Raw genomic sequence first — 22,668 nt, 5'->3', positions numbered from 1 at the left:
GCATTCACAAGTATTTATAAAGTATAACCATACTTTATCATGTGTCAAATTACGAGACTAGTTTATGAAGATATTAATATTTCTCTCATTAGATTCAAAACTTTACAAATTGCTAATAGATTCTTTATCTTTCAATTTCATGTTTATATTCTTCACATATCCAACTATTAATTTTTTTTTTTATAATACATGATTCTAAAATTGTATCCTACAAATGAAATTAGTGATATTATTGTTTGTTGATGCGACAATTTGGCCGAACAAGTATCTTGGTTTAGTGAACGGTTGGTCCAAAAGTTTGAGTTTTCTTACAAGGTAATTAAGATCTCACACAAGTGTATTGTAGTGTCCACACGCTTTAATGCAAGTTAATACTTAGCTCAAGTGTGTGTTGTACTGAGTTTATGATAGATTGCTCATCTCATTAGTGGAATTGGCCTCGTTATTAAAATATTTTACTTTCAACACATGTGTTATGTACATGCTCAACTAGAATTAAAAAGAAGGGAGATATGTATCTTGACTTTGTTTGTACTAGCTCGATGAGCAATGTTCCTCGTTAGGTAATATTGTTTGATCTCAAAGAAGGAGATTTTTCTTCTTTTAGATAGTGCCAAATTGGGCTTGGATTGGTCTAGGCTTATGGGCCTCATCGGTTTGTCCCGCAACAATTTTTTTTAAAAGAAAAATAAAGAGAAGATGCACATAAAAAAAAAAAAAAAACTAGAAAAAAGAAGGATCCTCGAATAAAGTAGAAGAAACTCTATTAATAACAGAGAAAAATTCTTCAAAACCCTCGCTAGAGAAGTAACAAATTAAATCTTGAGGAAGTTAGGCCTCGATTGACACAAAAGTGTGAGCAACCTATTGTAAGCCCTATTAAAAAATCAAAACCTCAAAACTTTCACTTAAAGTGTAAAGAAATAATATTCGTTTGATGTATCAGATAACTCAAAACAATCCTTGTTACTATTTTGATAATCTCCAAATAATCTAACTCAACCTCCAAAGGGGATATATGAAATCTTCCATACAACTCATGCCTTAAAGAATTGTCAGACTTTTGAGAATTTTGATTGGCCATTTTCTGTGCACAACCTTGAACCACACCCCAATTGAAGGATCTTGAGAGTCTCAAATAATCTAACCTAGCATCTGTCCGACTCATTCGATAGGATATTGGAAGCGTAACAATGTTCAATTTTTTATTGGACATTGGGAATTGAGTTTAAGTGTAATTGGTCTTTAGAATTTTATAAAGACACTTTTAAAATTTGAAAAATATGTAGTTATAATTCTAAACGACTTAAGAAATATCAAAAGTTTATTCTCTCTTATCAAAAAATTAAAATAGAGATGAACAAATATATATATATATATTTTAAAAAAAACCTGTGGTACCAAATAAAATGAATTTTTCTTTAAAAATTATACCCAAAACATTTTCATAGTTGTTATAATGCAATATCAAACTTTTAGTTATAGAATTAGTCTATTAAAATGGTATATAACACATGTTTGTATTATAAATATTATTTTAATAGATACATACTAGATGTTAATGCTTAATGTTTATTGACCATGTGTCATGCTCTCATTTTTCAAAGTGTTGTCCATGTGTCTCAACCTTACACATTATTAATGTCCATGTAATCCACCTTATACTTGTCAAATTGCTTATAAATAGTGCATTTAGAGCGTCTTGGAAGACACACATTGGGCAAATTCTATGAGAATTTGATAAAATGGAGATTTTAGAGAAATTCCTTATTTCATATTTTACTAATTTATTTTATTTTGTTTATTTATATATTATATTTATTTTATTTTATTATTATATTATGATAAGTGTTGAACATCCTAAAGACTTGGTTGATGACGTAAATGCCCATGAAGAAATTCATGACATGACTAATGAGGAAGGTGTAATACCTACCGATAATATGAGATTTCAATAAACTATGTCATGACAAGAAAAAGATAAAACCAAACTCATGTATTTATTGACAACATTTTTGCGTATAATGTTGCTAATTATATATGAAAATGAAGACTCTGAACCAAAATTTGTTGAAGAATGTCGATAGAGAAAAGATTGGCTTTAGTGGAAAGAAGCAATCGGGGCAAAATTAAACTCACTTTCAAAACGTCAGGTTTTTGGACCAGTAGTCCGAACACCAAAAGGTGTCAAACCTATGGGATACAAATGGGTATTTGTGAGCAAAAGAAATGAAAATAATGAGGTTACGAGATATAAAGCAAGACTAATTACAGAAGATTTTTTTCACAAAGACCTAGTATTGATTATGAGAAGATGTATTCTCTAGTGGTGGATACAATTACACTAAGATATTTAATTTGTCTGATTGTGTATGAAAATCTAGATATGCATCTCATGGATGTAGTCATAGCATATTTATATGGATCTTTTGTTAACGATATTTATATGAGAATCCCATAAAGATTTAAGGTACCCGAAACATATAAATCAAATTTTTGGAAATTGTATTCAATAAAGTTATAGAGATCGCTACATGGATTGAAACAATCAGAACGGATGTGGTACAATCGTTTGAATGGATATTTGTTGAAAGAATAATATTAAAACAATCCAACATGTCCATGTGTTTTTATAAAGAAATCATAGTCAGGATTTGCTATTATAACTATATATGTTGATGCCTTAGATATAATTGGGACTCTTGGAGAGCTTTAAAAGACAATTAATATCTTAAGAAAGAATTTGAGATGAAAGATCTCGGAAGAACAAAATTTTCCATTGGCATACAAATCAAGTATTTAACATATGAGATATTTGTTCACCTGTCAATTTATATAAGAAAAATTTTGAAAATGTCACATCCATTAAATATTCTAATGGAAGTTCGTTCACTAGATGTGAAGAAAGATATATTTTGACCTCATGATGATATGAAGAACTTTTTGGTCCTAAAGTATCATATCTTAGTGCAATTGGTGTACTTATGTATCTTGCTAATAATATGAGACCAAATATTGCATTTTCAGTAAATTTATTAGCAAGATATAATTATTCTCTAACAAAAAGACATTGGAATGGAGTTAAACATATATTTTATTATCTCCGAGAAATGATTGATAAATCGAATTTTGATGATTGGTTATGTAGATTCTAGATATTTATCTGATCCACACAAAGCTAAATCTCAAACAGGTTATCTATTCACATGTGGAAGAACTGTTGTTGTATCGTGGTAGTCAGTGAAATAGATCATAAGGACTACTTCCTCAAATCATGCTGAAATTCTTGCAATTCACGAGGATAGTCAAGAATATGTATAGTTAAGATCAACGACTTAGCATATTCGTGGAACATGTGGTTTGTCTTCTAGTAAAAATCTTCCAACAATATACGAAGACAACAGAATATGCATATCCCAAATTAAATGAGGATATATTAAAAGAGATAAAACAAAACATATTTCATTTGAGCTTTTCTACACTTATGATCTTGAAGAAAATGATGACATCATGTACTATAAATTTATTCGAAAGATAACCTGAAAGACTTATTTACAAAGAAATTACCTACCGCAATATTTGAAAAACTGCTGCACAATATTGAAGTGCGACGACTTAGAGATCTTAAGTGATGTTTTCATGAGGGGGAGTAAATATACTTTTTAGGAGTATAAATTATATGAAATATATATTATTTTTCCTTAATTGAGATTTTTTCCATTGGATTTTTTCCTAGTAAGATTTTAACAAGACATATTTCATATATATAATAGGCATCTAAGAGGGAGTATTATAAATATTATGATAATAGATGTCCATTAGATGCTCATGCTTATTGTCTATTGATCATGTGTCATGCCCTCATTTCCCAAAGTGTTGTCCATGTGTCTCAACATTATACATTATTAATGTCATGTAATCCATCTCTACTTGCTAAATTGTCTATAAATAGTACTTTTGGTGGGTTTTGGAAGACACATATATTAGGCAAAATCCATAAAAATTGGGAAAAGTGGAGATTTTAGAGAAATTTATTTCATATTTTGTTAATTTATTTATATATCATGTTTAATTTATTTAAAATTTATATTTCATTATTCTATTATATTATATCTTATTGATATTCGTATTTCTATTGTGCTCCTCAAGTTCATAATAGTTTGAACTTTAAAATAACTCTTTGAATTTTAATATTATCTAATAGTTCTACTTTCACACTTTTGTTTGGTAGACAGACATTTTTAATTTTTTTTTTATTAATCTCATTAAACATGAAATTGAACACGTGGATATTCTAGTAAAAAATACATTTCAATTTTATTTATAATAGTTTTGTGAATTAAAAAAATTATGATAATATAGACATCTACTCGACTCAAAATTGAAATTTTACAAACATACTAGACCTTTTAAAGTTTGAGAACCTATTCAAAACACTTTTGAGTGGGTCTGAATATGAAAATGTAAGCTTTCAATACTTTTCAACTTTATTACTACATATTTATCTATGGGATTTGAGTTTTGTTTGTCTCCATTTCAAAACTTACCCTTTTCCTCTTTTCACTAAATATTCATTGACTTTTAATTAATTTAAAATAATTAAGAAGTGAAATTAATTTTAATACTGATAAAAAATGTAGTGAAATTTGATTAATATAATTTTTTAAAATTAATTAATAAATATGAGCACTAAATACTAAAGAAAAGAATATTTAATGAGAAATCGGAATTAAAAGGCAAATTTTGAATCTAGGAATTAAACTTTACAAAATTCAAAATATAAAATTATAACATTCTGAAACTAAATTCAAAATTTAAAAAATAAATATTAGAAATGATATATCCAAAACTTTCCGATCAAAAAGTTGTTGACTATGAAGCACAAACACAAATACGACTACACGATATAGATACGATTAAATACGGGGATTCGCCAATTTCTAAAAAAAACTAAGATACGAATACATATAAGGATGCGTCATTTATATATATATATATATATATATATATTTAATATATATATTTCTAAAAAACGAGGATACTGATACATTGTTTTTCTTTAAAAAGATTTAGGATATAAATAAATTTAGCATACAAGTTAATAACAATAACACAAAATAGAATACAAACACTGAAATACAATACAAAAAAAAAGCAACATCTAAGATGTTGAAGTACAATAACTAATAAAATGCAATAGAAAAGTGACTCATATTGCAAAAAAGAAAGAAGAAGAATATTAGAGAGAGAATAAGAAGATAAACGAAGAAATTATTGTTGAAGATATTCAAATGATTTATATTTTGGTGGACTTTGTGGGGACTCAAATGTGAAGATGGAGATTAGATGATTATAGTCTAGGGTTTGGTCCGTTATTTATTTTTTTTCTTTTAGTTTCGAAGTAGTGAGCTTTTTAAACAGGTTACCTAATTTTAGATTGGGAAAGATTATATGAGTTACTTGCCTTTTTTCTTAAAAAAAAATAATAGATATGTCAAATGGTGTATTAGATACGTATCTGAAAGTATAGTCGTGTGTTATTGATATCTGATACTTGTATTCTTTGCTTCATAAAGTATCTGTACTTCATAGGTTGTTGACAAATGAAATTCAAAATAAAAATTAAGAAATAAAATGAAAATATTCTAAAATATGCACACTCAAATACCGGTAAATTTGTTAAAAGAAAAAAAAAGAAGAAATATTAGTGGCAAATGGATCCGCCAAATTCTGCCGGCTCTTAGACCGCAAGCACCACCGAATTCGATTCCGATTCATCATTCGTCGGAAAATTTCGTTTCTCAGGTCGATCACGCCGCCGTCTCATCTTAACAGCAAATTTGGGACTTAATTTGAATTCAATCGATTCGACTGGGCATCCATCTTCATAACAATGGCGGAATTTCTCGATTTGGAAGCACAAGACGGCGTCCGGATGCCGTGGAATGTGATGCCGGGGACGAAGCAAGAAGCTAGCAACTGCATAGTTCCAGTTTCCGCCTTGTACACGCCGATCAAAGCGTTCCCGAACATGCCGGTGCTACCTTACTCTCCGCTTCGGTGTCGTACTTGTCGCTCTATTCTCAATCCTTTTTCCATTGTTGATTTCGCTGCGAAGATCTGGATCTGTCCCTTTTGTTTTCAGCGGAATCATTTCCCTCCTCATTACGCTTCTATTTCCGACGATAACCTTCCGGCCGAGCTATTCCCGCAATATACTACTATTGAATACGAGTCCACTGGGGAAACGCCGTCTTCGGTTCCTCCGGTGTTCATGTTTGTGTTGGATACTTGTATAATTGAAGAGGAGATTGCATTTTTGAAATCTGCTTTGTCTCAGGCTGTTGATCTTCTTCCTGATAATTCGTTGGTTGGACTCATTACGTATGGTACTTTTGTTCACGTTCATGAATTGGGGTTCGGTCAGATTCCGAAGACGTTTGTTTTTAAGGGCACCAAGGATGTGTCCAAGGAGCAGCTTCTGGAGCAGATGAACTTCTTCCTCAAGAAGCCCAAGCCCCCTACTGGTGTTATTGCTGGTGCTAGAGATGGACTTTCAACTGAGAGTATTGCTCGCTTTTTGCTGCCTAAGTCTGAGTGCGAATTTGCTCTCAATTCAGTATGTACTACGAAATTTGAGATAATATGACTGCTAGATGCTGTTGAATTGAAATTGAAAGTTGGTATTCGAATTAATAGGTTTTGGAGGAGCTACAGAAAGACCCTTGGGGAGTTCCAGCGGATCAGCGAGCCCCGAGGTGCACTGGGACTGCCCTCAGCATTGCCGCCAGCTTGCTAGGCGCTTGTGTTCCTGGTTCAGGAGCAAGAATCTTAGCGTTTGTTGGTGGGCCGTCGACTGAAGGACCGGGTGCCGTAAGGATATCATTTAATATGCTGACACCCATTGTCTTAATTATTAATTGTGAATTCGCTCAATTTTGTGTATTCTATATATTTGAATGCATTTTGGACTAGGTTCTGATTTTCCCTCCTTATTTTCACTGTCTAGATTGTATCTAAAAATTTATCTGAACCAATTCGGTCTCACAAGGACCTGGATAAAGATTCTGCCCCGCATTTTCATAAAGCAGTTAAGTTTTATGAGGGACTCTCAAAGCAGCTAGTTCATCAAGGACATGTACTTGATCTTTTCGCTTGTGCTCTTGATCAGGTAATTTGCACCCTCGATACATCCACTTTATTCTTAATCTTTTGGGGTTGCTCTCATCCTTTATGGTTACTTCGTATCATTTTTATAAAAAATGAAATTGAGTTGTTTGTGGGATATCTTAAACAGTTGCTGTGGCAATTTTCCTAATGCAGTGGATACTCGCAGGTTGGAAATTTATAATCGTGGTGATGGTAATATGTCCTATTAGGAGATGCTGTTGGTGTATAGAGAGACGAAGCTGAATAATTTTGTTTGTCAAAAGTTCATTTTCTGGAGGATTTATTTGGTCATAGCAGAGAAGTTTTGTTCTGACCATTTATTTTAGCTTCCGATAGTTTAAATTTGACAAGTGAATGCTCTTTAAGGATACATTATATTCTTTAGGACCTATTCTTTCTGTAAGATGCTTGTATATATATGTTATGAGACTAAGTAGTTAGATGAATAAAGTTGTCCAGCAAGAAAGGGAATATAGGAATTTGACCATGACAAGTTTGTATTGTAGATTAGAAATTTAATTTTACTTTGTAAAAGATAAGTATTTCTTTTATTTGTAACTACAATATGTATAATAGACATTGATGCTCCATCGTTCATAAGCATTTTAAATGAAAAATATGTTCTTCTAGGTCGGCATTGCTGAACTTAAAGTTGCAGTTGAAAAGACTGGAGGGCTTGTTGTGCTTGCCGAAAGTTTTGGCCACTCTGTTTTTAAGGATTCCCTTAAACGTGTTTTTTCTGGTGAATATGATCTCGGCTTATCATCAAAGTAAGCATTTAATTGAATATAGATGCAGAAAAAGAGTTTATCATACCTTTTCTTCTTTAGTAATAGAAATATTTAATTATTGGCATACAATTATGTATTATAGTGTAATTATCGATTCTTGTCCACTTAGATCCCCCGCACATTATTTAAACCTTTCTAAAGTGCAATGAACTGTTTCTGTTAATCTTTTTTAATGACAAAATTAATTTGGCGTTAGGCACTTGTCCTCTTGATTTACTCTTTTTTCTGCCTGCTCATTAATGTTACTAAGGACTAATATATTGTATTATGTAAAAGATTGTAGACTCAATCTTGTAATTGCATTTGTTTATAATTTTTCACCTTCTTGGATGCTAGTAAAGGTATCTGATTTATTGTGTTTGTGATTCATTTTTCCATTAAAGTAAATTCTGACTGCCAATTTATTGACGTTATTGTAAATTTTTAATCAAAACCATAAGAATTATGTCTGGCAAAATGTTCCATCTTTATTTGCAGCAGAAAAATATAATTTGTAAGTTTGTAATGTAATACTTATTTATTAATCTTTTCCTGAGTTTCCTTTTCCATCAGATCTGAGAGGTTTATTGTGGAGAAAGGACATGTAATTCATTGTATGTTTAGTTTAATTGGGGAGCTAAACTTCTTTTGGAAGATTTTGAATAACGATTAGAATTATTCAAGATTAATCTAAGTTTCCACATTTCTTCCGCTATAGTTCTATTGTTTAACAACGTCTGCCTGTTGCTTTTAATCACTTTCCTCCTTCCTCTTTTAAATGTTGTTGTAGTGGTATATTTGAGATCAATTGCTCAAAGGATATCAAAATTCAGGGGGTAATTGGTCCCTGTGCATCTCTTGAAAAGGTATTGCCTAAGGAATAGCTGAAGCCTTCCTCTCCTTTTAAAATGTTTTGCATCTTTGAAGTTCATTTTGCTTGCTTTGGTGCAGAAAGGTCCTTTGAGCTCAGACACTGTCATTGGTCAAGGAAATACAAGTGCATGGAAAATGTGTGGTCTTGATAAAGCAACAACTTTGAGTCTCATATTTGAAATTGTTAAAAAAGAGAACTCGGATGCTGCTGTTCAATCTGCCAGCAATCAGTTTTACTTTCAATTTTTGACGTAGTATGGAACCTGAACTTTATCTTTCTAGCTATTTGAACTGTTATGTTTAACTAGATGGAATCCGTTCTTACTTAAATTCAATTTGAGTTTAGTTATCAGAATAACAATGGTCAAATGAGGCTCCGTGTTACAACCCTTTCTAGAAGATGGGTTGCTGGACCTGGAAGCATACAGGTAAGCGTTTGACTCCTGTACTTGAAGCACCACCTATTCATAGATTGGTTTTGGGACATGATTGTTGGGGGATGTATGGGAGCTTCTCTGGGTAACTTTTGTGTGCCTCCAAGAATAATTTTCTGTTACCTCGTAAAGCTTATGTAAGTTCATTGTAAAATTTGTAATCTCTATCCACAACAATATGATTTTGGAAGGAAGAATTAATTTAGGCCATTAGTGAAAATAATTAAAAGAAAACAAGGGAAGAAAACTTTAGTAATAATTGATCAAACATGTTCCCACTGATTTTTTGTTTTAGAAAGCAGAAAAGCTGTTTTCCAGATTAACACTAAAGAACTTACAGGTCACTTCACATATGCAAAGTTTCATGAAAAGAAACTATCCATAGGCTGAATAGCGGGACTATTTTCTGTTGATTAGGATGAAGGTACCATGAGTAGGCTTTGGTGGAGTATTTTGGAAGTCTTTTAACTATTAAATATTTGCTCTTAGGATCTTTAAGAATTTCGTAGTCTAAGTCCTCTATGGCCATAACTTCAAAGATAAAGCCAGAAACTTGGGTGGGACCATGGGGTTCTTATGCAAACTTTGGAAAATTTTGATTCGAGGGGAATTAAGGAGCTTGTATAAACAAATGCCCTTTTGTGTGTATATATATATATTTTATACAACCTGTCCACTTGTATTCTTTCAAATCAATTAAAACACTTGAAAGAAGAAGTTCAGAGAAAAGAGAGGAGGAATCCTGTGGAATAATAATAAAAAAAATAAATATAAACATTGTTGCCGTTTTTTGGCCGGGAGAAGATTATGAAGATGATTGGTCCAAGATTTTTGCCTAGAGGCAGACCCAAATGTAGAAACCACAATGAGCAATGTTATGGCTAACAAGTTGTGTCCACCTATGAAGCTTAGTATGGTCACCAATTAATGTGCTTCAGAAATTTTTTTCCTATTGTTGTTCAAGTTGGATATAGACTAGAAAATGTGCTTAGACTAATACTGATTAGTGAATGATGTCATCAACAAAATGCAAATGAGTGGGTTGGGCCATATCTCTTTCCACTCCTTCAACTAAACCTCTTTCTATCCCCCTTGAAACGAGTTTGCTAACCACATTCATTACTGAAGAGAGAAGAAAAGGAGATCGAGGAGAACCGTCCCAAGCTTCCTGCAAACAAAAACCGATATCCTAGATTAGGCATTAATTAGATTAGGAAAAATAGTCGAGAATTATCGGCTTCTAACTTAAGTTCTCTATAGAACGCATTTTGCCACTGCTCATTGTAAATGTCATTCGATTTGAAATAAAGCTGCAAGATTACATTTGAGAAATTGCAGTCAGCAACAACTGACGAGGGTCTGGGACAAAGTAATAAAAAACGACAAGGTGAAGAGTAAAATGCTCTCTTCTCTCTCCTCTCCCATCTCTCTTTCCAGCCATAGACCTATCTTTTTTTAGCTCCGCTCACCATGGCCCTCCCATCGCCGATCACCCCTTCTTCATCCATCACCTGGTCGATTCATATTGACCGGAAAATCTTCTCTCACTCCAATCTCTCCATCTAACTGAAAGCACTTCAAACTTTCTGAATAAACCCAATCCAACATTCATTCGATTTTTATCTCATGGAAATCTCTTGAATGGCTAACCTCTTCCTTCCAAGCTCTGTTCAAGGACCCTTGCAACCACAAATTTTTTAGAAAGTTGATTGACAATGGTGATACTCTTTGGCTTGAAAAACACAGCAATAAATATGGGTACTTTTCTGAGCTTACCCTTTTAGAGCAATCTGACCGCCGTTCCATTCTCTTTGTCCCTGCTATGAATGACAAAAGAGGCTGGTTCTCATTCTTTTCTTTGGTTTCAGACTATCTTGGGAAGCCTAAATCAAAGAGCAGTGCAACTTTTAGCACTATTACACAAACGTGTAATGCAGTAGTTCAATCAAGAAGCTTTGCAATTTCCAACAATGACATTCCCCCATCAACTCTTGGCAGTCCCAACTCCTCCCCAGCCCCCTGTTACCACATTTAAACTGGCAAGACATGGTGATTGTCAAGAGGTTTGCTTATAATGATTCTTGGCCGATTATCTGAGATTCCCTCTAAGCTTTTCTATCATCTAAATGCACTATCAACCTCATCTCTGATGACAAAGCCTTGCTACATGTCTATAGTTCGGCAATCTCTCAAAAACTATGTGCTAATTCGGATTGGACAACCATTGGCCCTTTGAAACTTAAGTTTCTTTCACCATCCATATCTTCTTCTTTCCAACAACAAATGGTAGCGTCATGTGGAGGCTGGATTAATGTGCTTCATCTCCCAATTACTCATTGGACTGAAGTAATCTTTTAAGTACATTGGTGACATATGTGGTGGTTTTGTTCAAATCTCAAATCAAACGGAACGTGGGTTGGATCTTACTTTTGCTCACTTGAAGATCAAGGAAAACACGCGAGGCTTCATTCCATTTGAAGTAAGTATACCAAAGGAGTTGGCCGGTGAGGAACTACTGGTTCAAATTCAATCAGCCGGCACCGGAGGACAGCGACACACCTCCTTACCTACACAAGGAAATAGCATTAAAGGAGTTTATGAAAATGTGGATCTCATTGATTCTCGGTTAAATGAAAAAAGTAAGTCCATAATTTTTGAACCAAGTCAATCAGTCCCTTCCTCTCTCTCTCCATATCTGCCACCTTTGACCGAGTCTCCTACCAATTATGGAGAAGATAAATCTCCCTCCTTCCCTCACCATAAATGACCAAACGGTGGACCCACAATTTGACTCTATACCTCTTTCCAATTCAATCGAAAACCGTAGCCAAAATCCTTTACCTAAGTCAACTCCATCATTTAGTTTCCAAAACCAACCTAACAACCTCTCCAATTCGTCATCTCCCTCCTTCACACAACCCTCTCTTTCCACAGTTACTTTTAGCGCGGGTCCCACCACTTTACAAGCTGGTACTTTGTATTCCATCTTAGCCAACAAACCAAACCTTCCTTTTACTGGTTTTGATACAGAAGGTTACCTATCTAGCCCTTCCAAAGAAACTAATTTCATTGCTCAACCCCTCGATATGGCCATCTTTGGTGATTAGCCGATTGACACTAACCACCTGCCAATACATATTCTTCCCCCTCTTCCATCCGACCTTAATCACAAACAAAATCTCTCACTTTCTCCCCCTGTCAACCATGAGCCTGTTTCCCCTTCCCTACCCTTCACCATCAACCACCAACAACCATCATCCTCTCCTCCTTCCCTACCCATCAGTCTTCATGATTTGGCTTCCCTATTGTCCTTACATGGTTTATGTGTTATGACTATTCCTTTTATCCCTCCTTCTACCTCCAAAACCAAGAAAATCAACAATACCAATAGTAAAAAACCAAAGCTTCATAGGGAATTGCAAGGCCTTTTTTCTTCAGTCCATTATGATAAAACTGCCACTTTGGCTATTAGGGAGGGCTCATCCGAGCATCCATGAAATTCCTCTCATGGAATGTCTGGGGTCTTAATTCGTGGTTTGGACCTTGGTTAAGAAGCTAATTCAACAACATAACCCTGGGATTGTTCTTCTACAAGAAACAAAGCTATCATCTGTTGATTCTTCTTTGATTAAATCCATTTGGAGTTCCTCATTCATTGGTTGGACTGCTCTGGATGCTATTGATTCGTCAGAGAGTATTCTTATTCTTTGGACTGAGCCTGGCTTTACTATCTTTGAGGTTATTCAGGGCCACTTTTCTGCTTCAATTCATGTATCCTTGTCTGATGGTTTTTCTTTTTGGCTTTCGACGGTTTATGGCCCATCTGATAATGCTTTTAGATCTGATTTCTGGCAAAAGCTTGATGATTTAGCCGGTTTGGGAGGTGTAAATTGAGTTATTAGTGGTGACTTTAACGTCACTAGATGGTCTTGGGAAAAGTCACATGACAAGACAATTTCCTCTAGTATGCATGCCTTAAATCAATGGATTATAGATTATCAATTACAGGATATTCCTTTATTGAATGGTTTCTTTACATGGTCGAGTTCCGGTCCTACATAATATCTATCTCTTCTTGATCATTTTCTGCTTATAGAGAATTGTCTACGTAAATTTGGGTCAGTTACACTCAAACGTTTTTGGATTGTATTGCATCTGATCATTTTCCACTGGCCTTATCTTCTGGAAGCATTGATTGGGGTCCTTGCCCTTTCAGATTTGAAAACCCCTGGCTTCAAGTGCCTTCTTTCCATCCCTTGGTGGAGAATTGGTGAAATTGCCACCCAATTACCGATTGGCCTGGGCATGGTCTTATGTTGAAGCTTCAGGGTTCAAAAGCTATTATTCGTGATTGGAATACCAATCGGTGTAGTGAGGTTACTAATCTTCATTCTCTTGTCTCACAGTTGACCAATTTAGATGCCCTGGAAGAAAATCAACAGGCCCTTAATAAGGAACAATTTAATAGACGTTGTATACTTTGTGAACAGATTGAAACCTTGACTATTCAAGATCACATTCATTGGCAGCAGCGTTGCAAGCTGAAATGGCTTCTTGAGGGTGATGAAAACACACGGTTTTTCCATAGAATTGTTGCTGCCCGATGCCGTAAGTCCTCTATTACGAAAATTCTCTCCAAGGATGGCACTAGTCTCATAATATTGAGGCTGAATTCTTGTCATTTTACTCATCTCTCTTTAAAAAAGACATGGGCCATCGTTTTCTTCCAACTAATCTTCAGTGGAATTTTATTTCATCCTCACAAGCCATTGATCGTCCCTTTATTGATGACGAGGTATTTGTTGCTGTCTCCTCTCTTGGTGTTAGTAAATCTCCTAGTCCAGATGGTTTTACGGCTGAATTTTTCAAGTTTTCTTGGACTACTCATAAATCTGATATGATGTTAGCCACTAACGAATTTTACAATTATGAGATTATTAATGTGAAACTAAATGAAACTTATATCTGCCTGATTCCTAAGAAAGTTGACTTGAGATCTGTTTCTGATTATAGACCTATTAGTCTCATTCCTTGTGCTTACAAGATTATTGCCCATGTTTTATCAAATCGTTTGAAGAAGGTTCTTCCTTTTACCATCTCACCCAATCAGCTTGCTTTTGTGGCTAATAGACAGATTTTTTATGCTTCCTTGATGGCGAATGAGCTCATTGATGATTGGATTTTTAGGAATAAACCAGGGGTTGTCTTAAAATTGGACCTTGAGAAAGCCTTTGAAATGGTTGATTGAGATTTTCTTGACAACATTCTTCAGATAAAAGGTTTTGGTTGTCGTTGGCGCAATTGGATCAGAGGATGCATTACTAGTGCGAATTACTCCATCATTATTAATGGCCACCCCCGTGGCAAGATTATTCCTTTACATGGCATAAGACAGGGAGATCCTCTCTCTCCCTTTATTTTAGTTGCTGATTGTCTGAGTCGTCTTATTGACCATAGCTCCGCATTGGGTCATATTGGTGCTCATCCTATTGGTCATTCAAATTTTACTCGGACTCATTTATAGTTTGCTGATGACACTTTGTTGTTCTCTACTGTTGACAAATCTACTATACAGAACTTGTTTGATATTGTCCATATTTTTGAATGTGCTTTAGGCTTAAAATCAATCTTGCTAAGAGTGAGCTTTCTTGGGATACATGTCTCTGACTCTGATTTTGGCTAGTTGTTGCGTTCTTTTGGTTGCAAACAAGGTTACTGGCCAGCTTCTTATTTAGGGCTTCCTTTGGGTGGTAACTCTAAATCTGTTTTGTTTTGGTAGCCCGTTGAGAGGTTTCAGCATAAACTCCACAATTGGAAGTATTCATATATTCCGAAGGGGGGTTGTCACACACTCATTCAAGCTACACTTTCTAGCCTCCCAACTTATTATTTGTCTTTGTTTAAGACTCCTTCCTCTGTTATTAATTGCTTGGATATTGGTTCGAGTTTTCTTTTGAGAGGGCTCTCGTGGTGATGGTGGTGTGCATAATGTGTATTGGATGGTTTCTCAATGTCCTCAATTATTGGGTGGCCTTGGCATTGGCAATTTTAAATATCGAAATTCTGCTCTTCTTGCGAAATGGACTTGGGCGTTTTTTAACTGAACATGACGCTTTATGGTGGAAGCTCATTGTTGTTAAGTATTAATCCTCTGATTGTGTTTGGCCCTCTCCTATCTCTCGTGTTTCTTCTAAAGCACCTTGGAGGTACATTTTTCATTTTACTGAGTTGATTGCTAATCGAGTTAGTCGCCGTATTGGTGATGGTTCATCTACGTCCTTCTGGAATGACTCTTGGCTTAGTTGTGGAGTCCTTGCCACCATTTATCCGTGACCCTTTCGTCTTATGCAACATTCTGAGGTTACAGTTGCTAATGCTTGGAACTCTTCTATGTCTGCTTGGAATTTGAACTTACATCGTAATCTTACTGAGTTGGAGATTGTTGAATGGGCTTCATTATCCTTTCATTTGACATCTGTCCGATTGCATTCCTCCCCTGATACTTGGTTATGGCCGCTTGATCTTTCTTTGGGCTTTACTGTTAAGTCTCTTATGGCTGACCTAGTGGGTGATCTGGATTCGGGTTTGCCTGATCTTTACTCGGTGATTTGGAAGGATAGATATCCTAAGAAGATTAAAATCTTTCTTTTGGAACTCAGCTGGGGTGCCACTAATACTGCTGATCATTTGTAACGCTGTATGCCTTTATATATCTCTTTCTCCATCTTGGTGTCATACGTGTCACAAACATGCCGAATCGTTGGTTCATCTATTTTTTCACTGTTTTTCTTTTGCTACTGGCATTTGGAACCTTCTTTGGCCTCTTTTTGGTTGGTCTTTCACTTGTCCTATTAACATTTCCGATGCTTTGGCCTCAGTGTTATTGGGTCATCCTTTTGGTGGAACTAAGGTCATTTGGTTGGCCTTTATCCGTGCTTTCCTTTGGTACTTATGGGATGAAAGGAACAGACGACTTTTTCATGATACATGTTTTTCTATTGCTCGGTTTTTTTAGTTAGTTTTGTCTACTGCTTTCTCTTGGTGTAAATTAAAGCACCCTTTCTCTCATTTCAGCTTATCTTTTTTAGTCAGTAATTGGCAATCCCTATTGTAGTTTCATTCATCGGGGTCTTCCCCTTATTCACATCAATAAACAATTTCTTATACCAAAAGAAACTTAAAGTTATCTATAGAATCCAAAAACCTTTTTAGATCTTATCCAAAAATTCTCGATCAGCATTGATGGCCTTCTCAAATCAATTTTGGAAACAAGACCTCTTATGAACTTGAGCCCCTATAATCCTCAATAGTCTCATTGCAATAAGGAGGACCTTATCAAGCATCTACCTCTTGGCCATAGAAACACCATAATTGCATTTTTTTATATGAGAAACAGAGAAGAAATAGAGAACATTAGGGTGTGGATTAATCAACACCATTCTTATTCTATCCACTAAAACCTTAGTGATAATATAATTCTATTGGAACTAGTAGGTAAAATCCACTCTACATCCATTTACTTAGACTGTGAAAGTCTCTCATACCTGAGTCGACTATAACCAACTTGTAAAATTCTCATAAATTTTTTTTATAATAAGTTGGGCGATCTCCCTTTTTTTTTTTGTAAGATCTAGCAAAATGGCCTCTCTGCTATTTTGTTCGTTTAGAATTTTTGGTGGCTGATTAAGGAGGAATTTGCAATTATATTATAGGACTTGATTGCGGGGTTTGACCAAGAAGCTGCTGCTGCAGTCATGGCGCGTCTAGTTTCCTTCAAGATGGAGAATGAGGTAACCATCTGTTCGTTTTCTAGTTTTTAAATCCTGAATGCCGGTGCTATGGTTTTTGTTTTCTAAATCTGGAATTGTATTCATGATGACATTTTCTGATAAAAAGAATTTGTGTAGATGTTTCCCATTTGTAGTACATTTTCAATTATGACAAGAAGTACTCCTAAGAATTAGTTCGATGAAAGATGCCATATTTGAATAGATATCTTCTCAGGACTTATAATTTTGTTATACCATCAGCTCTTTTGGAATTTGGGCTTCATGATTCAGGCTATATCACAACTTACAAGAATACATTCTAACACCTGTTGTATAAGCAAACAATTGAACACAAAATATGGATAACAAACTAAGTCGCGAAGCAGCTGAAGTGGGAAACACTGTTTATTGGGGAGATACTCTGAACCCTTATATATGGTAACCGAATAGAATATATTTTGATGTAGGATGACAGAAATAGCTATACCATTATATCTGGTACTGAACAGAATACATTTAATTTTGATGCAGTTTGGTAGAAACAGCTATATATAATATATATATATATATATATATATATATATATATATATATATATGTATCTTTCTTGACAAGAAACTTGGATGCGTATTATAGACATATCCTTGTAACTTGTTAGCGAAGATAAATTTTTCTGTTCTGTATACTTCTTAAACTTTAACAATTTATTTATTACTATTGTGTTCTAATATTGGAAAGTTGCAACTGGTATTCAGGCAGAGTTTGATCCTATAAGATGGTTGGATAAATCATTGATTCATCTTTGTTCCCGTTTTGGAGATTATCAGAAAGATACTCCATCTTCCTTCAGCTTATCTCCACGTTTCTCAATATTCCCTCAGTTTATCTTTCATTTACGACGATCTCAGTTTGTGCAGGTACTTATTTGTTCATATATTTGCAATCATTTTCAACATCAATTAGGTACAATATTTTTATAACCAATGTCAGAATTCGTTCTAATTCAATGTGAATTTTGAAGGTTTTTAATAACAGTCCTGATGAGACTGCGTACTTCAGAATGATCCTGAACCGTGAGAATGTTGCTAATTCTGTTGTAATGATCCAACCGTCATTGATTTCTTACACATTTCATTCAGCCCCAGAACCAGTTCTTCTTGATGTAGCTGCCATTGCAGCTGACAGGATTCTGCTATTGGATGCATATTTCACTGTTGTTATCTTCCACGGAGCAACTATTGCCCAATGGAGAAAAGCTGGATATCACAATCAGCCGGAACATCAGGTATTTCTTTTCATTTTTCCTTTTTACTAATTAAATAGTACTGCAGAAGCATGTACATTTTCATTTTGAACTAAAAGTAACAATGAGGAGTCAATTTAGAAACAACATTGATGACATAAATCTTTTGTCGTGACCTCCATTTTTTACTCACCTACTTTCTCAACCCACTTAATCTTAAAATTTCCTTCTGGCCTGGCATTCCCACAAGAGTTTTGACGAATCACTGAATTATTCGTTTCTCTGTATTGGGATTATATTTCCACATAAAGACTAGGTTAAGAGCGTCCCTCTAGATGATTATCTAGTATTACCATTATCAATGATGTAAATATGAGAAGAAACCTTCTCTTCCCTTTCTATTTCTGTCAATTTTTCATTATTTTTTTTTTTGGGATTAATATTGGGGAAAAGTTCAAACTGAAGTGGCTATCAAGTTGAAGAGATTCCTTTCGTTCAGTTGCTTCGAATTTTGCTAGTCTATGATGGTTGACCATGGTGCTGATTATTAACTACTTTTTGCAGGCGTTTGCTCAGTTGCTGCAAGCTCCACGTGATGATGCAGATGCAACAATTAAGGAGAGATTTCCAGTACCACGTCTGGTGATCTGTGATCAACACGGCTCCCAGGTTTGTCTCCCTTTACCAATCATCGACAGTTCAGTGAATCTGTATATACCTTTTTTATTTTAGTTATTCAACATGGGGATCTAATTCGAAGGCACTTCTTCCTCTGACCCATTCGCTTCCTTCTTGACTTGTGAGAATAAATTGAGAGGGTTGCCATATTGATAAAGTGCATTAACTCTAATTAGCCATCCCATAGAGTATCAAGACATCAAAAATTGAAGTTCGAAGTCCAAAAAATTGGAAAAAGGATAATCACTGAAGTTCAAATATTTGTATATTTTTAATCAATATGTAAACTAGCAGGGTGCCGTCTCAAAATCTAAATAACTTGAGGAAGCATAGAAAAATGTCTCTCAACTCTACTGGGTGAAGTAGTAAAGTTATCTTCTGGTCCTCAGTTTATTTCCCATTTTCACCCATTGTCAAATTCTGCTAGTCAAAATCTGACACAATGATCTCCTTTCACTTTACACCAGCAGCGTGATTTTGATGTGGTCATTCCACCAGAATGAGCCTCTAGGATATCCTGATGTAGGAAGAAAATATGAGTTCGTTTAGTTTGTACATAGTTAATTAATTTAATTACACTGTTGATGCTTAATACTTCGTTAATCAGTATTTAGGATTTAATTCAAAAAGAGCTTAGCATAACAGTAATTGACATGATCCTTCTCTTGAGGTCAAAGGTTCAAAGTCGCATACGCCCTTGATTGTACATAAAATAAATTGCAATTTCTAATATCTTTATTCTTTATTAGTCTCTATGTAGCCTATTAGGTTGTAATAGAGGACTTTTTTAGACTTCCCATCAATGAAATTATGAATGTTTCTCTCTATTGAGAGCTTGCCTGTCTTCTTGGGATGAATTTCCCAACTTTATGGATTCATTTCCATCCTGCCAAAACCTGGTGCATCATTACCTCATACAAGAAACGACCATCTTACTAACTATTAACAAAAAAGTTCTACTACTATTTCCGAAACTGGTTTCCTCTTCCAGACGTCGACAGAACCTCACCATCCGATCCATTTAACACTTTTGTTTTTTGGGACAGGCACGTTTCCTTCTGGCAAAGCTGAATCCATCAGCCACCTATAACACTGAATCTCCCCTTCCAGGTGGAGATATCATCTTCACCGACGATGTCAGTTTCGAAGTCTTCTTGGATCATCTACAGAGATTAACCGTTCAATAAGAACACACAGGTGGGATTTCTTCAGTTTTGTAACATGGCTTCTAGTTTGTATAGTAATTGTTCCGTTTCTATTGAGTGCACATTTTGCATTAGCTCATTGCTCTTTTACAAAGAAAAACTTAGATGCTTTTTCACCCTTTGATGTTTTTAAATTTATGAACGTAAGGAAGGGTACGTTTAGGTTAGTGCTCTGATCAAATTTGGTTTCTGGTGTAATCCAGCAATCATAGGAAGAAGGTTTATCAAGTTTTGTAATTTTTGTTGAATAGGAAATTTTATGAATAAGATGAACTTTGCTGTCAAAATCATGTATTCTTTTATATTCGAGTATAGATAGTCTTCTCCAAATCCCCCTTAGTTTAGAATTTCACCTCTTTCTTCTGTTTCTTACTTGAATCGATTACATGGATTCTAAAATCTCTGCATTCTAATTTCTGCACCAATTTCCATCTTCTGAGACGTCTATGAATTAAGATGTATTTGAAATGACTTTTAAGTGCTTAATTTTTTTTTAAGCACTTCGTGTGTTATTCTAAACAAGCCGACGGTGAAGAGGTCGCGGGGTTGGGCCTTTATTTTTGATGTAGAGGTATTGAGTTCTTTGTAAAGATTTTCGTCTGGAAAATTGTATAGCTGCAAATACATATAGGTAATGAAAAATGGCTAAAAATTTGAAGTATTTGTAATTGCCTATCATGATTTTAGGAGAAGGAAGATTTTTTTTTCTCCCCACTTGTACATTCAGTAGTGTATTCCCGATCAAAACACTTCTAACTGAAAATTATATATATATATATGCTAGATTTTGTTTCAAATAAACTAAGTTTAGTATAATTTATAAAAAAAATATCAATCATTATTTTAGATTATAAAGCAAATGCATTGTAGGAATTTGTTACAGAAATGAACCAACCGTGATTGTCTTCTCCAACTCCTTTTTTAACCCATGGCGGAAGCGGACAAAGAGTGGAAACAAGAGAAAAATTGTACAAAAGAATGTTTCTACCCTCTTCATTGTAGTTAGAATAAATAATTAGGTTAAAAAAAATTTGGTCCCTAAACTTTTATGAAAGTAATAATTTAGTCTTTGGATTTTATTTTGTAACAATTTAGTCCTTGTATTTTATTTTAAATATTTTTTTTAATTAAAGTGTTTAAATGAAAATGACATTTTTAAAAATACAAAATTCTATCCACTAACTTTTTATATATAATAATTTTCCATTTATGAGGAAGAAGGGTAGGAAGATGTAGATGGTTTTGCATCTGAAAAAATTGCATTTTTGTTTTGTTTTTTTTTAAGGAGGGAAAAGAAGGAGACAAGATAAAAAGGTTCTTTGTTTTATCTCTTGTTGATTGTTTAATGGATGTTTAATTATTAATTTGTCATAAATTACAATAAATTTATAGTATATAAGAGAGAATATAGTATTAATTTATCACATAATATAATAAATTTGAAATAAAATTATATTTTATATTGTCATGTGAACATAGTTATTTTATTATAAACTTGATTAAAATAATTGGTCAATTAACTTTGTAATAAACAAAACTTCTTTTTTAAAATTCATGATTTTAAATGGTAAAATCTAACAGTTAAAGCCTACATATGAAAAAAAAAGGAGATTTAGAATTAACTAGATATAAAAATATAGTAAACGTTCAGATGAGAGTCCACTATAGTAGTTTCGTTTATCTCTACGGCACCATAGCAAATCCACTTCATCTTCTTCACCAACCAGAAGAATTTACTTGCACGACTACCTTAGATTGCTTGCAGTAATTGCTTTCACCTCTCTTCAATCTATTTCTATCCCACAAGCCCCTTAATCTCTCACTTTTTCTGCCTCTATTCCTCATTTTACAAAATGGGTTTCATGAGTCAGCTTCCAAGATCCTGCTTTATTGAACGAAAAGAGTTTACGCTATCCTTAGACAAGTTTTCTGGAAGCACCATGCTTTTAGTAACAGAGGTGGGTCATTATAAGTCTTTATCTTTATCCTTGACCCTAGATTCCCTTGACTGGCTGAGATCCACCTTGAAAACTCTAATAGCCACACCAAGGACTAATCGCTTTTTCTTGGAAAAACGCTTTCCTGATTACTGGCTGTGGGTGGAAAAAACTCAAAATAGGAAACGGAAATTGGCTGAAGTTTTTCGAGTAGGACGGAAATGTTGCCTGATTCCTGAGGGAGCAGACAAGAACAGAAAGCAAATGAGTTTTTTACCAGCGACAGACGAGGAAAAAGATAAATTACACAAAATTATGTCATCCTTATTGAATGAAGATAGTCCAGTGCGTACGTTTGCTGAAGTACTTTCTCCAAAAAAGTTCACCTGAATCAACTAAAAAAAAGTAGACATTCGCTTTGACGGAAGCTCTTTGACTACTGAAGCAAAAGAAGACATAGATTGGACCAATGCAATTATGGTTACAAGACGATGTTTCCATGACGACTAGTCCAAAATTTTCAGGAAGATTAAGGCCTTGACTGGATTGGACTTAAAATACAAGCCTTATCACGTTGAGAAGGCCATAG

At 34.4% G+C, this 22,668-nt stretch overlaps 1 protein-coding gene across 1 annotated transcript; it reads left to right on the top strand.

The window, feature by feature from the left end:
- The first annotated feature begins 5,571 nt into the window (after positions 1-5,571).
- LOC120067173 (Sec23/Sec24 protein transport family protein) lies at positions 5,572-20,429 on the top strand. The gene is made up of 12 exons (XM_039018647.2): positions 5,572-6,619; positions 6,700-6,873; positions 7,010-7,171; positions 7,801-7,940; positions 8,731-8,806; positions 8,892-9,067; positions 9,160-9,241; positions 16,960-17,037; positions 17,772-17,933; positions 18,038-18,301; positions 18,824-18,928; positions 19,984-20,429. Exons 1-12 carry the CDS (start codon positions 5,894-5,896, stop codon positions 20,122-20,124), a joined length of 2,286 nt encoding a protein of 761 aa, XP_038874575.1. The 5' UTR covers positions 5,572-5,893; the 3' UTR covers positions 20,125-20,429.
- Positions 20,430-22,668: the final 2,239 nt, after the last annotated feature.

The sequence above is a fragment of the Benincasa hispida genome, chromosome 12 (genome assembly GCF_027475165.1).
Source record: "Benincasa hispida cultivar pf3 chromosome 12, pf3_genome.v1.1, whole genome shotgun sequence".
Taxonomy (NCBI): Eukaryota; Viridiplantae; Streptophyta; class Magnoliopsida; order Cucurbitales; family Cucurbitaceae; genus Benincasa; species Benincasa hispida.
The sequence above is the reverse complement of the archived record's forward strand: the minus strand, read 5'-3'. Positions and strand labels throughout refer to the sequence as shown.